This window comes from Arvicanthis niloticus, chromosome 20, assembly GCF_011762505.2.
Source record: "Arvicanthis niloticus isolate mArvNil1 chromosome 20, mArvNil1.pat.X, whole genome shotgun sequence".
Taxonomy (NCBI): domain Eukaryota; kingdom Metazoa; phylum Chordata; class Mammalia; order Rodentia; family Muridae; genus Arvicanthis; species Arvicanthis niloticus.
Window position 1 is genome coordinate 22,720,600 of NC_047677.1, and position 16,594 is coordinate 22,737,193.

Here is a 16,594-nt window from a genome sequence, read left to right on the forward strand (position 1 = left end):
AGAAGCAGGAGGATCAAGAGTTGGAAATCAGCCTGAGCTACACACATGGTGCCACCCTGCTTTGGAAGATAAAACAGTTAACAGGAATACCCAAAATATGAGTCTGTGACTGAAATATATCTAAACACCTAAAGGATTTTACAACTTGAGTTTTGAGTAATAGTTATCTCTTGAGCCACTATTCATTATAGTTTAAAGGCTAAATACTTCTGCATTATCTGGATGCCATATTGTTTAGGTAAATGAAGAACCAAATATTTTTAGCCAACTATGCAAAACTTGAGCAAATGCATCAAATTTTCTGTTAACTTAAAAATTGTCAAGTAGCTGGGTAGTCTGAGGCTCAGAGATGTGAGAGAAGCCCAGCTTTATTTTGCCAGTGGGCCATCTCTGATGACCTCTGCCTTTTTCCTGTCCTAGAAGTAGTCAGTGTGCACCACCATTCCCTTTATTTTCAGTTTTAATCTGACAAAGGTATTGTCGTTCTAATGGGACAGCGCCATTCACTGTGTGGCTGCAGGTCAACTTGGCTTCTGTTCTGCTTTATCTGTGAAAATTAGATGCTGATGTCACTTCCCAAACAGCTGGTTCATTCCCACAGCCTTGTGCCTGCTCATTCCCTTGCATTTTTTTTCTTCCTCCATTTTAGATCCTAATTTCCTTCCTTCCTTCCTTCCTTCTTTTGATATAGTCTTAATATAAAATTTATGATATATATATTATATATCTTGTATATAGCTCAGCTACCTGTGTATTGCTTTATAGCCCAAGCTGGCTTCAAACTCCAGTTCCTCCTCCTCCAGGCTCTCAACAGCTGCAGTCACAGCTACCACACCCAGCTCCCCTGTCTCTGTGCAGCCTCAAAATCACTTCAGATAGTCTCTCATTTGCTGGCTAGAAAGGAAAAAAAAAAAAAAATCATTTTGGTCTGCTTAAATCATGTTGTTCTGTGGAATGCTTCATCCTTTCCCAACCGGGTATTAGCCCAGACAGCATAGAGCTTTTTATTCACCTTTATTTATTTTTGGTGCAGACAAGAAACATAACAATAACATATCTTTCCTTCGAGCACACAGGAGAAGACAAAGGACTAAGATCCTCATTTAGTTGACAGCAGTTCTAGTCCTCACACTGGTTAAGAACATAATGCCAAATATTACTACAGCAAGAAATATCAGTAAGACGAGTTACATTTGTCTTTTTGAAACCACTTTTACAAGACATAGCAACAGTTTTCAAAAAATCTTCAGACTTCGGAGATCACATTGTTCGGATTGTACTTCTAAGAATACAGCTATATATGAACAGACACTAGAACAAGTTAATCTAGTAATGAATATTCACAGGAGTCTTCATACTGCAAATGACAAATTCAGATGTTTGCACTTGTTCTCAATAAGTAAAAGGCAGGCTTGTAAACATCAATCCTGCCAGTCAGCTGACAGGGAGTAATAGGGTTTGGTCAAGCACAGTGGAATGAGGAGTGCACACCATTGATCTCCCACAGACAAGGCTCACCCAGACTTACATCTGTTTACTGGTGGAGTTGAGAATTATGACAAACTATAGGAAAACCCTCTACGCATCCCTTTTTAAATCCCAACCGGCTTGATCACCCCCCCTCCCCCTGTACTGGAATGTGCCTCAGGGACCCCTGCCCCCAACCCTGCTCCTTTCATATGTCAATCATCACAGCAGACCTAGAAAAACTCACTCTGCAACAGGCTCTTCCCTCTAGTCCTCCTCTTAAATTCCCAGCCTCCACTGAAGGTATCCAGACCTCCTGAGCTCTGAGATGCTTCTGACAGGGTCTTTAAATCAGAAAGGGAATGGCTGAGGGCTACAGTGGCAGGGGCCATAACAGCACTGTTGCAAATTCACTGGATCTTGTCCTGCAAATCCAGACCCCTCACATCCCCACATCCCTGAGAAGAGGCTCAGGTGTCTCCCTCCCACAATGCACTCTACAGCCTGCTTCCTCCTTTGTTAGGATGGAAACAAGGAAGGAAATTCAAAAGCTGACAGGTAAGGGCTAGGATCAGGCAAACACAACAAAGATGTCCCACATTGTTGCGCTCTGGTCATTTCTACAGGCTGAGGCACTCAAAAGAAGTGCTGTCCTTTAGAAACGTGGGACGGGTGCATTCATTCACTGACTGCTCAGGGCAGGCACAGAGTCTGTCATTGAGACTCTTCTTTCTCTTCTTCCAGATTCTCAAACTAGAGCTTAAGAGAAACACAGCATCTGGTAGAATGGAGGGAAGAGTGGAGGTGGTCTCCCTTGAAATTTCCAGACCTTGCTAAGAGAAGGGTGGAATCGTCAGGGCAACAAGAGATTTCAAGTCTGCACACAACCAAGGGGAGAGCAAATAAAAAAGCCTGCTGTATGTTTTGTTTTTCTGTCTCTAGGCTGTAACTGCTTCAAAGAGAAAGGGGGCGGGGGGGGGATTGGGGGGGGAAGAGAAGAGAAGATTCAAAGAGCGAAAGGCATAGCAAGCCCTGTGTGCCAGTCAGATTTCTGACTGCCCCAACCTAGGTAACTTTGACTTAACCAGAGTAGGTATAAACACAGGAAGAGGAGGAGTTACCTCCAAGCAAAGCTGCCTGGATTAGGAATAATGTTGGTTAGAGCTCAGAAGAACTAACTGCTGGAAGGGGGTGGGGGTGGGGGTGGGGGGCATTTCATCTTTGCTTGGGGCACTGCCACATGTGATTACAGATCCTGCCCAGCAGCTAACTGAGCCATGGGAACTGGTACAGTAAGGGTCCTGTATGTTGCCTAGGAACTTCAGTCCTTAGTTCCTGAGGAATCGCTTGGGACTGTGCAAAGCTCAACCAGGCGAGAACTGATGGGCAATTGCACAGGCTTCCATACTTACCAGTAGCTGATCACGCTGCAGAGCAACCAAAGGTACAAGTGGTGACAGAAAACACTCCTCACCTGTTACTTCACTCATACCTAGTAGTCATCCACCAGCCACCTGTTCCTTATACAGATAACAAGCAGGGTAAATGGCAAAGGCCCAGGAAGACAGGTAGGATCAGTTGGCAATAAATAGCCTGGAATGTCCTGTTGGGCTGATGGCAGGGTTGGGATACAGTTCCATCTTGCAGCGGTCAAACTCACAGTTCTTCACAGTACATAGATATCAGGAACACAGCAGAAAGTATGAAGCCTGGCTAGTTCTTGGTAAGGATGTGTCAAGCTTTCTTGTGGTAGAGAACCACTTTTTTAAAAAAAAAACAAAAAACAAAAAAACAAAACCTAAAAGATCATGTCACAGACAGGAACCAAGCCATGCAAAGGAAGGCAGTACAAACTACAGCACATGAGCTTGGCATAGAAGCAGTTTGAAGGCCATGCACTCGGAACACCATTAACACTATGCAGAACATCGTCATGGCCCAGAGAAAGAAGAGTAAAGACTTGGAAGCCACAATCTTGAAACTACTGGAGACTTAGAAGAACCAAGGACACAATCCAACAAGAAGAGAAAGCAGACAGAAGGCTGCATGCGGCTGGCCAAGCTGAGGAGATGGTAAAGGCTCTTCTGCAGGGGCTTCTCACAACGGTAGAGCTTAGCCAGACTGGAACCTGAAGGCCCTCGGACTCTCCACTGGCTGCCTTGGCGGGACTCGAACTCCTCTGCGTGGCCCATCGCCCATCAGATAGTATTGTAGGGGATTGGACCACAGCTCCCCTTTGATAATTTCAGCTATTCTGTCGAATTCTAGGAGGCTGTGGTCTGAGAACCAGTTGAAGAAACTGGGAATTGTGTTCCCCTCCCTATTCCTGTGGATGTGGGCCTGGGGTTCTTGACCTCGGTGCCAGCGGATAGGCGTAGAGAGTGACACCACTCGACCAGAGGATCTGCGCTCATATTCTTTGACCAGCCCCTCATTTCGGAAGTAGGGGTTGCTCTGGAAGATGAACTTAAATTTGCACCCTGCTCTTGGGTGCTTGAGCTCCTCCACCTCTAAATTTATCATGTACCTCATCATGTCTTCATCTTGGCCACTGATCATTGGTGACAGCTGGGGGTGGTTCCGAAAAGCGGTGACCCAGAAACCTGGGATGTTCTGGATGATGAAACTTCTGCGCTGCATGTGAAGCCTTCTCATCCGCCCAAATTTGCGTTCCAGCTGGAGGAAGGCCCTGTCAGCCTGCGCATTTACATTTGACAGCTCTTGATCGATGGCCTCCAATGAGTCCATGCAATTATTGATCTTCGGGGCTCTGGGACGAGTCTCCTCTTTCCCTCCTCCGGCTGCCCTTTTTTCCTTCTGTACTCCCTTCTTTTCCTGCACTGTCGCCCCTGCTTCTCTCTCCTTGCCCGTGGCGGCAGAGATGGCGTTCTTGGTAGTCATTTCCTTGGTCTTCTTCGGCCCCGGCATCATCTGAGACCCCAGGCCCACCGCACCACAGGCTTCCAGAGCTTTCGGCTTAGCAGGGCTGCGCGGCCCTTCAAGCTGACAGCCATTTTTAATGCTGTCGTTGGCTGCCACAGGGGCTGAGGGTGCGTCCCCGCCCTTTGATGGAGACGGAGCATCCTCTAGCCCCTCTCCCGCTGCCGCAGCACAGCCATTCTCAGCCACTCGGAGGCAGAGCTCTGGGTCGCAGTGCTCGGAATCCGGGAGCGCGCCTCCCTCCGCACCGGCCTCACCTGCAGCCTCCATCGCCAGCACCGTGTCTGTTTCCTCGCGGAGCCCCTGGTCCTGGTTCAGATGCAGATCTTCAGAGGCATGGGCGGGGGTCGTGGTGTTAGCGAGAGGGAGCTCGTTGTCCCCTTCAACGCCGTTCATTTTGGCAGCTGACAGCCCTGCAGAGGAGCTTTCCTTGTCCTCTGCAGACGCAGCGCAGCACCGCAGTGAATGCTTAGCTCCACCCCCTTTCCTTCGGGTGCTACCATGGCAACCTGTGACGTCAGGGTACAGCTGCAACTAACCATAGCGCGAGAACTCGCAATCCAGGTAATTTCGTTTGTCAATCGAGTGTGTTCTTTTGTCTTTTTAAATGATGCTGTAAATTTAATCTCATCTGGGAAATTGAGTATTTACATAAATGGAGGTCGAATTATATTTTACGACTATTCGTAAGCCTCTAATTTCGACAGTATCTAAACCACGTCTCAAAACAAATTTTAAAATAGAACCTATTGTCTAATAAAGTCAGATTTCATCAAGCTTCCCAGGAATAGAGAAGCGAATTCACCAGCTCACAGGCCTTCCTTATTTCGGACACACACTCAATTCATGGCGGCTACTGAGGGATTGCGCAGAATCCGATTTTTTTGGGGGGGGGTGGGGTGGGGGGGGGAGTGTCGTTGCTGTTTTTATTTTCAAGTAACAAGATATTCCAAAGGTTAATTTCGATTTCTGCAGAGATTTTGATGTTTGTATACATTGGCCGACATCTACAAAGCAATTGGCTATTTCTTCACCTTTAAGTAAATAGTAAACTGCTCCTTACAGGTGGCCACGTCGCATACCATATACACAGTGAGCCCTTGAGAATTACTGAAGGAAACAGGACCGCAGAGGACTTTAATTTCTAAAACGATACATATTAATCCTCCTTTGCATTGGGTTATGAGGCTTCATGGCTGTGGGTATGAAGCCAACTAACATTTGCCCAAATTTGCCTTTATGAAGCAATTATGTCTTAAAAATAGCTACTTAAAGAAGAAGGTCATTCATTCAAGTCATCTTAGACAATTTATTTATTTATTTATTTATTTATTTTACTCAATCGTGTATTTAAATGAATAAAATGCATTTATTTAATCGCTGTCTCTCAGTTTACTAAAGTCTGAGAATGGGGATGTTAATCCTTAGGTTAAATTTTGTATATTTAATGTTTCGGTTCCTATTAGAACAAAGCTTTACAGTCTTTTGACCTGGGAAATTGACTCCTCCCAGAGTATGGTTACACTAAGAGTCTTGAAATAGGGGTTTAAAGAAAAACAACATACCCAAAGGACCTAGTGAGGAAAATGATGTCTCCTGGTTCACCTAAGATACTGAGGTGTTGAGAAACACACATGCAGCTTGATTTTTTCTTTCTTTCTGCTCCAAAGTTGAGTGTCCTTACTCAAAGACAGTATGTCCAGACTGGCCTCTTCCTAGCCCCCAAAAAGGAAAGAAAAGAGAAAAATCAACCGATCAATTATCTAAATAAAATAAATGTACACACAAATAGCAATTATTTTCTGGCCCCCTTTTCTTTTTCTCTTAACAAATGTTGTTTTTGCCTTACTGAGGTGAAATCACCTCAGTAAGTTAATGTATCATTAACTTTCTTTCTAAACATATAAATACTATGCTATAATTGACTCTGTGACTTTTGAGTTGTTCTTTAACATTACACTGCTTCTTCACCTAAAGACTCTTCACACTGTTGAAAGAGGACTTCAGCCTAAACCAAGATGCAGAGAATCATCAAATGCTGAACCAAGATACCAGGCAGTGCAGGAGGAAGAAAAAAGTTTGCTATTACATCAGTTTATAAAAATGAGAAAATCGCCAGCGGTGGTGGCGCACGCCTTTAATCCCAGCACTTGGGAGGCAGAGGCAGGCGGATTTCTGAGTTCCAGGCCAGCCTGGTCTACAGAGTGCGTTCCAGGACAACCAGGGCTACACAGAGAAACCCTGTCTCAAAAAATAAAATAAAATAAAATAAAATAAAATAAAATAAAATAAAATAGAAAATAAGGAGAGAGAGAAAATCACATGTGTACTTCATTCTCTTGTATATATCAGTATTTTAAAGATTTTTTTCTACTGCTGGAAACACCCCTGCCTATAATAAATATATTTATTATATATTATATAGTATATTATGACTATTTTTCTTTCTTGAAATTCTTGAGATTCAGTATATTATAATGTATATATAGTGAGGGGGTAGGGAGAGAGGAGACAGAAAGGAGATGGGGGAGAGGCAAAGGGAGGCTGTGACTCTGTGTAGCTCTGGCTGTCCTGGAACTCACTATGTAGAGCAAGCTGACCTCAAGCTCAGTCTCCAAAGTGCTGGGTCAAAGGTATACACCTCCACACCCATGTCTTTTTTTTTTTTTTTTTAGTGTAATTTTTCATCAATGTAAGATCACTGTAGTAATTTCAAGACAAAGGAAAGAATTATTTTAAATCTCTTTCAATATATAGATACTGTGGCATGCATGGATACTTAGATGGTTATACATATGGAATCAGCAATGTATGGAGTTGCTGTTACCACCTGAATCACATGGATGATACTAGAAACATTAGTGGAACTTACTAAAATGAAGAGCAATGTTACAGTAAAACATTAGATTATATTAGGTATAATATATATATATATATATTAGATTATATATCTATATTATGTATAGATATAATAGGATATATTAGATTTCAACAATTTACATGGTCCATATCCCTCAATTCTAAGGCAAAATTTTGTTTTATTTTAGCATCTCTAAAATGACTGTTTATGACACAATCCATGAAACGTTACAACTGCTGTCATAAGACTAGCACTCATGATGTCGTTGTCATTGAGCATATTGTGAACTTGGTCATTAGTCTCATTATCATAACTGGACAGATGCAGCCTCTTGACATTTCAATCACCAAACTCTTTAAAGTTATGTGAGTGAGGAAAGTGGGCGTTGTGTGTCCTGGATGCTTTCTGCTGACATCTCCTGGCTAGAGCAAGAGAGCACCAGAATCAACCTTTCAGGAGTGTAGTGATTTTCGAAACATGATGTCTTAGAACAACACTTTCATTAAACATTGGGACATCTTTTAAGAATGTCAAACATTTAGACTCTAAATAAAATTCTTTTTTTTTTTTTTTTTTTTTTTTTGGTTTTTCGAGACAGGGTTTCTCTGTGTAGTCCTGGCTGTCCTGGAACTCACTCTGTAGACCAGGCTAGCCTCGAACTCAGAAATCCGCCTGCCTCTGCCTCCCGAGTGCTGGGATTACAGGCATGCGCCACCACTGCCCGGCAAAATTCTTTTTTTATTATTTGATAGTCACGCATACCTGAACTTGAGAGGCAGAGGCAGAAGGGGGGATTGCTACATGTTTAAAACCAGCCCAGTCTACATAGTGATTTCTAAGTCCATCCAAGCAACACAATAGGGCCCTATCTCAAACATAAAAAAAGAAAGAAAGAAAATAAATATCTCAAAAATTATTCAAGGTGCAAAAAGAGAGCAATATTATTTGAGGAAACATAAACACTAAGAATTATCATTTAAACTATGATTAAGGTTATTCTAATTGGGAATTAATTGAAATAATGAGACTACTTTTATTTTACTTGTGGCTTTCACACATGTCCATGGGAAATACATAAGTCACATACATGTTTCCTTTGAAACAGGAACTGTGTCATTTTATTTAAAATGGTCTTAAACTTGCTATAGAGCTGAAAATAATCTTGATCTTCTCAATTTCCTTCCCAAGAGCAGTCACCATGTCCAGCCAATAAAAAATACTTTTAAAGCCTAAAAGTCAGTCAAATAAAAAAATTAAAATTCTAAGAGTCAGAATGAGAAAGTTTTGCACTCAGGCTTGATAGCTTTCACAGTACGAACTGGTAGTGTGTTTCACAATTGATGCTGTTAGTACGGACGAAACAGGAAATTACCTTCTCAATGAGGCTGCCTATATTGTCTTCACTGTGAAATAGTATTAAGTGCTGTGTCTAAAAATGTTTTATCAATGTAAAGGCTTACCAGTGGATGGTTATTTTATACAGGGAACTGTCCCAATGACAAATATCCCTCTGGTTCCTATAAATGCTCACACACACTTAACTGTAATAACCATAATTATTAGTCTCACAACTAAGTAGTACATACACACACTGGTTTTGGTTTTCTGTTTGTTTTGTTTTGTTGTTTTTTGGTTGGTTGGTTGGGTTTGTTTATGTGTTTTTTTTGTTTGTTTGTTTTGTTTTGTCTTTCCAGACAGGGTTTCGCTATTGAACCCTAGCTATCCTGGAACTCACTTTATCGACCAGGCTGGCCTTGAACTCTGTCTCCTGCATGCTTGTATTAAAGGCATATAACACCAGGTCCCATCTTGTTTGTTTGTTTAAAATTTATACATAATGTATTTCCATTCATGGTCCCTAAGTAAGAGGATATTAAAAGATAATATTAAAAATATTAAAGATAATATTAAAAATCTACCTGTGTCAGCATTTGATGTACAGTTTTCTCTCTTCTGAAGAAAATATTTATGGCAATTTTAGATCATAAGTTCACTGAAATAACTGTGGCAGGGCCTTTCAGCATAAATTCAGTACTCTACCATGAAGGCTGAATTATATAGTCTTTATTCTACTTAGCCTATAAGTATGAAAAATGAAAATTTCTTTATAGGCATGTTTAGTTATGATGAGTTTCTTGTAATATTCTTCATTAAAAACAAAGCAAAACAATCACTTAATGCTAAAAGAAACCAAGGAGAAAAAACTTGACTGAATGACCTCATGCCTGTATGGGTTGATTATACAAACATACTTTGTTATTTTGATTTTCTTGTTGTTATTGTTGTGATGGTAGTCCAGGGGTTTGAACTCAGGACAAGTAAATTTAGGCAAGGTCTCTATCACCAAACCATGACTCCAATCCAAGATATAAATTTCAAAGTAAAGTCCTAGTTCTTCTATTTAACAAGTTGGTTGGTGTGGGTAAGGTGCTTCACTTGACAAAGCCAAAGTGGCCTCATACAAGATGAACAAAATAAAGCTTACTTATAGAAATATCACAAAGATGAAATCAAGTGCCTGAACTGTGATATTCAAAAGACAACTTAGTCATCTTCTTTGCTGTTTTTCACTATGAATGTCCACATTAAATAGACTATTTTGTAGGCGGTAAAAATATCAAATTCTATTATACAACTACTATTGGGCTATAGAAGTTCAGAAAAAAAAAAGGGAAAGAAAACAATGTATATAGAATGAAGAAATAAGTGAACTCTTGGGAAAGAGAAGAGTTGAGTTATATCAAATGAAATGCAAGCTAACTAATTGAAGATTTGAAACAAAAGGACATAGCCACAATACTCTCGGACTATGACAATTATTTCTGAATGTGGTAGTTTGAACAGGTATGCCCCGTCCCCCAAATCCCTCATAGACTCATGTGTTACAATGCTTGGCCCATTGAGAGTGGCACTATTAGGAGGTGTGTCCTTGTTGAAGTGGGTGTGTCCTTGTTGGAAGAAGTGTGTCACTGGGGAGGAGGGCTTTGAGGTGGATCAAAGTGTAGAATTCTTAGTTCCTCCAGTACCATGTCTGCCTGCACACTGCCATGCTTCCTGTCATGATAATGGACTAAACCTCTGAAACTGTAACCCAGCCCCAATTAAATGTTTTCCTTTATAAGAGTTGCCTTGGTAACTTTGTAACTCTTCACAGCAGTAAGACAGTAAAACACCAAATGATTCCAGACACATGCTATCTCTGGTTGATTAGGAAGAAAGGTGGTTATTGTGGGACTAAGAACTTATTACATTGTTCCATGCACTAGCATATTAATGACATTATACTTTTTAAAATTAACTTTGTGATATCTGTGTTTTAATAGCTAATTTTAAACAGAAAAAAACATGCATACATTGGCTCATCTACTAAGTATCTAATGATAACTTGAAATTGCTCACTACACTTCCCTTACTGCTGATGAAAATGGAGGATTCACCAAAAGTAGTCCAAGTTAACTTAGTAAACTCAAAAATATATATTTAGCTGTATTTTATGACAAAATTAGAAGCTGCCATAATACGGTTCAACTGTCTTAGCTTGAAATGAAAAACTCTGTTTGAATGTAGCCTGTGTTACATTCTTGGGTAACAGGCTTTTCTTTTCCTGAACCTGTATTACTTTGTCTACTAGATGGATAAAATGATAAAGAAACTGAAGGGTTACAAAATTAAGAGCATACACTAAATTCCTAATACAGCTAGTAACGAATTTCCAATGGTTTTGGTTTTATGGTGGTGTGCATTCCCAGTACGTTATCTTCTAAGTGCAGTTAAGTGGCAATATCAGGTGTTATGTATATTCACAGTCACTTGGTGAGTGAAATATAGTGATTATCAGTGATGTTGCAGCCTACTATTATAAAGCATAGGCATTTAATGCTGTTTAGAAAACAAGAAAATATTCTCATATGTTTATTGGGGGTACTTGCTACCTCACTGAATTTCACACATTAACGATCATGTTCTAAAATCGGCCACCTACTTTGGGTCACATCCGAAAGTGGGATGTGAAAGTGCCCAAATCATAATATTTTTCTGTCAATTACTTTTTGTAATGTAAGTAAACATAACCACTTGTCGATTGTTTTTCAATTCCAACATAGTTCCTACAATATCATGAGATTCCATGTGCTTGCTGGGAAATGAATTCAGAAGTTTTGGAAAAGCAGCCAGTGCTCTTAACTACTGAGCCATCTCTCTAAGCCCATCCCTTACAATATCAAAAGAAAAATTATGGCTAAAGATTGTTACAGGAACTAAACAGATGATTTTGAGGCAAACAAGGTACTTGCTTAATTTGCAGAGAGTTTAAATTATTTTTCAAAGACTTAACTTGAAAAGACAGACATCGGATGAAAAAACAAGCTGCAAATCCAGTATGTTCCATGGCCTGTGCCTTAAGGACAGGATAATTGAACTGAGAAAAACCTTGTCTTTTCAACAGAAATTTAAGTTACAGCTCAGCTGGATTCTATTATAAAATCTGGTTGTGTGTTAGCATATTTAGTGGCAAAAATATTAAAAACCATTTACTGATAGTGAATTTATTAAGCAATGCATGGAACATGGCTTGACATTCCTTCTAAGAGGGATATTTCTAAAACCAGTCTGTCTCACTAGACTATACCAAGGCAATTTGAAGAAACTGGGTAGAAGGAACTATGAGTAGTAGAGTAAATTTTACATTTTCATGATGGAGTATCACACTGATGCTACAAACACAGATCAACTTGCCAATGTTCTTAAAGGTATTTATGCCACTGTGTTCCTGAAAAACAAACAAACAAACAAACAAAAAAAGCTTCTTTAGTGCTATTAGAAAACAACTAGATCAAAGATTTATACCAAACAGTAAAAAATGAGCCTAGGAGCCAGGTGGTGGAGGCTAAAGGAGCCAGGTGGTGGTGGTGCACACATTTAGCTCCAGCACCTGGGAAGCGGAGGCAGATGGATCTCTGTGAGTTCAAGGACAGCAGCCTGGTCCACAGATTGAGTTCCAGAACAGTCAAGGCTACATGGAGAAACTCTGTCTCAAAAACAAAGAAACAAAAGAATAACAACAAACGCTAGCTAATAGGATTTCTTTGTTGATTGTCAACATATAGTTACTGTTGGTGCCTTGGAGACAGATGATAAAGGTGGGGGAAGGGTTTCTAATATAACAGAAGACAATGTAACCGCTGTCCCAAATTCATGTTTAAGGAAGTATCATTGCCAAAACCAACAACAAAAAAAGTATACACAAAATCATTTAAAATGGGTAATATCATGGAAATTGCCATCAATCTGTGGATTTTGCAAGAGCCAAAGAATTAATCACAGACAATTTAGAAATCCCTTTAAAGTGTTAATGTGACAATTCAGGAATTAATGACTATGGAGAGATCATTTACTTTTTAAAAGTTAGATGGCTAAGCTGAGACCAAATGTTGAAAATATTTTATGGTTTAGGACATGTCATCAAGTTGGTTATGGAATTAAAAACTAAATTTGGGCCAGAACTTAACAATAAAAACTGGCTTACAGATTTAGTATTTTTATATTTAGCCTGTTGTTTAAGTGGGTTAAATGTATATTCAAGATGAAAACTAACTCATCAATAAAATGTTTCCAATCCAAATAGAAACCAAAATGAAACTGAAATTATGGCAAGCTCAAATTAAGACAAACAACTTTATATATTTCAACACACAGGCTGAGTAGTTCTATACGCAGAAAAAAGGGATGTTACTTTGCTTTTCGTTTGATACAGTTTGAAAACAGATTTCAAGATTTCCAGGAAAAGCGTATTTTGGTAAAATACAACTCTATTTTCAATCAACATAAATATGTTACTTGATGATTGTCAAAGGAAACACAGAAAGATTTTATCTAACACCCAATTTAAGATAGTGATTCTTAGTCTACTATGACCCAGAGAAGCCGAAAAGTTTAGACATCTCCAACCTAGGGCATGAGTAAACATGGCTGCTGAACCCTACTTCCAGTGTTCTCAGCCTCGAGGTGAACATTTCTAGTAAGATCCATAGTGCTCACACTGCTAGACTAGAGAGCTACCTTGAAAATTTCACTGCTTAGTGTGATGGGGAGGAACAGATTGGAGCAGAAGCGGTCAGGGAACAGTCTTGTGAACATTATCATGTCCAGAAATGGAAAGGAAGGCTTGCATTCCTGGTAGTACCCTACGGAAAGTACATTTGAGTATATCAATACTATTTACAAGAGAGTGCACCCTGAGCAGATCTCATGTCAGTGAGCAGGTGACTGTAAACCTCTTCATTTGTAAGTTAAAAGACCAGCAAGATCAGTTTGGGCCTTGTACTAACCAGTGAAACTTTAAAGGCTTAAACAGGTATGAATCCTCCAGGTCTTTTACCTTTTATTTAATATTGATTTGTTTTTATCTTATGAGTGTTTCACCTGTACATATGTATGTAATAAGATAGCATCAGATGACCTGAAACTCGAGTTAGAAAAAGTTGTGAACTGCCGTGTGTGTGTGTGTGTGTGTGTGTGTGTGTGTGTGTGTGAGATGGGACTCAAACCCAGATCTTCTGCAAGGACTCTTACCCACTGGCCTCACCTTTTTTGTTCTTTTTGCTTTTTGAGACAGGGTCTGTGTAGACCTGGCTGTCCTAGAACTCGCTCTGTAGACCAGGCTGGCTTTAAACTCTCAGATATCAGCTTGCATCTGCCTTCCAAGTGCTGGGCTACACCACACTGCCCAGCTCCCTTCACCTGCCTTTGAGATATACCCATGTTATCCTATTTTGTTGGTGAGAAATGTTCACTGAGGAGTTGTCAAAGGCCAAACCTCTGAGTCAGTGTGACAAAATGGAAGGAAATGGATATTCACTTACTTGAATTCAAAGCAGTAAACCTGGCTGCATCTTAGCGTGTAATTAATTTGGGTTAAATTTCAGTTATCAAATTTGAAAGCATGTATAGACTACATGAGAAATTAACGTTAAGAAGAAGGGGTGGGAATATTTGTCACATATTGTATCAAGCACGGTGTTGATACTCTCAGTTGAATGTCTCCAGTATAACTTGTTAATGTTTAGAATCTTTTAGCAGTGTCAGACACACCAGCAGCTCATGAATGTGTGCTACTGTTACCTTCTCAGCAACCTCATGATGTGTTGTCCAAAGCATCTTGGAACACCAGCTTATAATGGAGGTCTCTACATTATGGGTAAGAAAACTGACCCTCAAAGAAGTAGATCACTTTGGTTAATACTCTGTATGGTAATCCTTTTAAAAATCTTACTTAAGCCCAACGTGACGCAAGTAACTGCTTCATCATGTGATTGCTAAGTCAGCCTAGTATTCATAAAAATTAGTAACTTCTCTTGATCCATTTCATTTTCAATTGACCCAAGTCCTCCTATGTGTTTACAAGGAAATTTCCTTAAATTAAAACGGAGCTAGAAAAGTAAACATTCACGTTTCATAGTGTGGCATTCTAGTTTCCTTTCCGGCTGCTGTGATAAACACATGGTATAACGGAAAGCAACTTGTGGTTTGAATCGGTTTGGCCCCCATAGATTAATGTGTTTCAATGCTTAGCTGTAGGAAGTGGCACTGTTAGCAGGTGTGGCCTTGTTTGAGAAAGTGTGTCATTATGTAGGCAGGTTTTGGAAGCCTCCTATAATCAAGCTCTGCCCAGTCTCCAAGTTTGCCCAAATCTGCTAAGTGTCCCCTCCTGGCTGCCTTTGGATCAAGATGGAGAGCTCTTGGCTCCTCCAGCACTGTATCTGCCTATATAATGCCATGCTTCCTGCCATAATGATAATGGACTGAACCTCTAAAATTGTAAGCCAGCTCTAACATTGTTTTCTTTTATAAGACGTACATTAGTCATGGTGTCTCTTCACAGCAATGAAACCCTAAGACAGTAAGGAAAAGGCTTATTTCAGCTTACCGGGGCAGAAATCTGGACTCAGGAACTAAAGCAGAAACCGTGTAAGAATGCAACTTATTGGCTTCTTCCATCTAGCTTGCTCAGCTATCTTTCTTATATGGCCAAGCCTCACCAGTCTGGAGTAGCACTGCCCACAGTGGGCCACGCCAATTATCAATTCAGAAAATAATCCATAGACATGGCCACAAGCCAATCTGAGCTGAACAATTTTTCAAGTGAGATTCCTTTTTCCCAGCTCACTCCAGGTGTGTCAAGTTGACAACTATAGCTGACTATGACATGTTGGTAGGTGGAAACTTTTCTTGTAGGTCTTCAGAATCTCTGAAGTCAGGGAAAATGGATGAACACAGTCCAGTGGATCAAAGTAGCACTTAGCCATGAAGAAAGTACTGCTCCCAAGTTTATTCACTTATTCATAAACTGCTCATACAGGGGCTTGGGGACTTAGCTCCGTGGTAGAGCCCTTGCTTTTCAAGCACAAGGTCCTAGGTTTCTGTTGGGGGCTGACTTTTAGCAGAAAGCAGCTATCAGCTTTGCAGCCATCTTGAGCCATATACCCTGACATGAGACTTGGATTACAATAGCCTACAACAGCTGAGAACACTCCGATAATCTTGGTTTAGATACCTTGAGATTAAAGAAAGGCGCGTGAGATTAAAGGTGTGTGAGATTAAAGGTGTGTGACTTAGAAGTATAGAGATCAGAGTTAGAGACAAGACCTAAGGGCATGATTAAAGGTGTAACTTAGAGGCGTGGCTTAGAAGTGTGACATATAAAAGGCAGAGACAGAACAGATCATCATCAGACTATAGAGAGAGAATCAGACACATCAGACATTAGGTAGAAGACACTTGGCTCCAGACAGAATCAGACACAGCAGACAGAGGAGATAGAGAAGGAGACACTTAGAGGAAGAGAGACTGAAGAATAAACGGGATTGAATCACACCCTGTCTGGTCTCCATTCTTTGAGTCTGCCCTCACCCTTGCTCTTGCTGAACCCCGACCCTCAGACTGCAGCAGCAGCTTGGGCTGGGATACAGTGGCCGCCCAAACGTGGGTCAGCCCGGGCCTCAATATTTTGCCTGGGCTGCAACATTTATTTTGGCCTCCCCAACGTGGGGCTAGTGTGGACCCCAACATTAGGTTTCGTCCTCAGCTCAGAAAACAAACAAACAAACAAACAAAAAACAGATGCTCAAACCACTGTGACTTCTATAGTCTAGGACTCAATAGTAAAAAAAAGTGAGAAGTTGCCACCATCTTTGATGCTTCTTCTTTGCCAGTTTGGTTCCCCCTAAATTTGTTCGTGTATATTTTTTAGGGATGAGCGATACTGAGTTTTAAGGGGGAAAACACCAAACAAATGATCCTCCCTTCACTGAGTAAGTCAAAGGCAAAGAC

At 40.5% G+C, this 16,594-nt stretch overlaps 1 protein-coding gene across 1 annotated transcript; it reads right to left on the minus strand.

Moving 5' to 3' along the window:
- Positions 1-997: 997 nt before the first annotated feature.
- Tspyl4 (TSPY like 4) lies at positions 998-4,905 on the minus strand. The gene has a single exon (XM_034524215.2). It carries the CDS (start codon positions 4,801-4,803, stop codon positions 3,580-3,582), a length of 1,224 nt encoding a protein of 407 aa, XP_034380106.1. The 5' UTR covers positions 4,804-4,905; the 3' UTR covers positions 998-3,579.
- Positions 4,906-16,594: the final 11,689 nt, after the last annotated feature.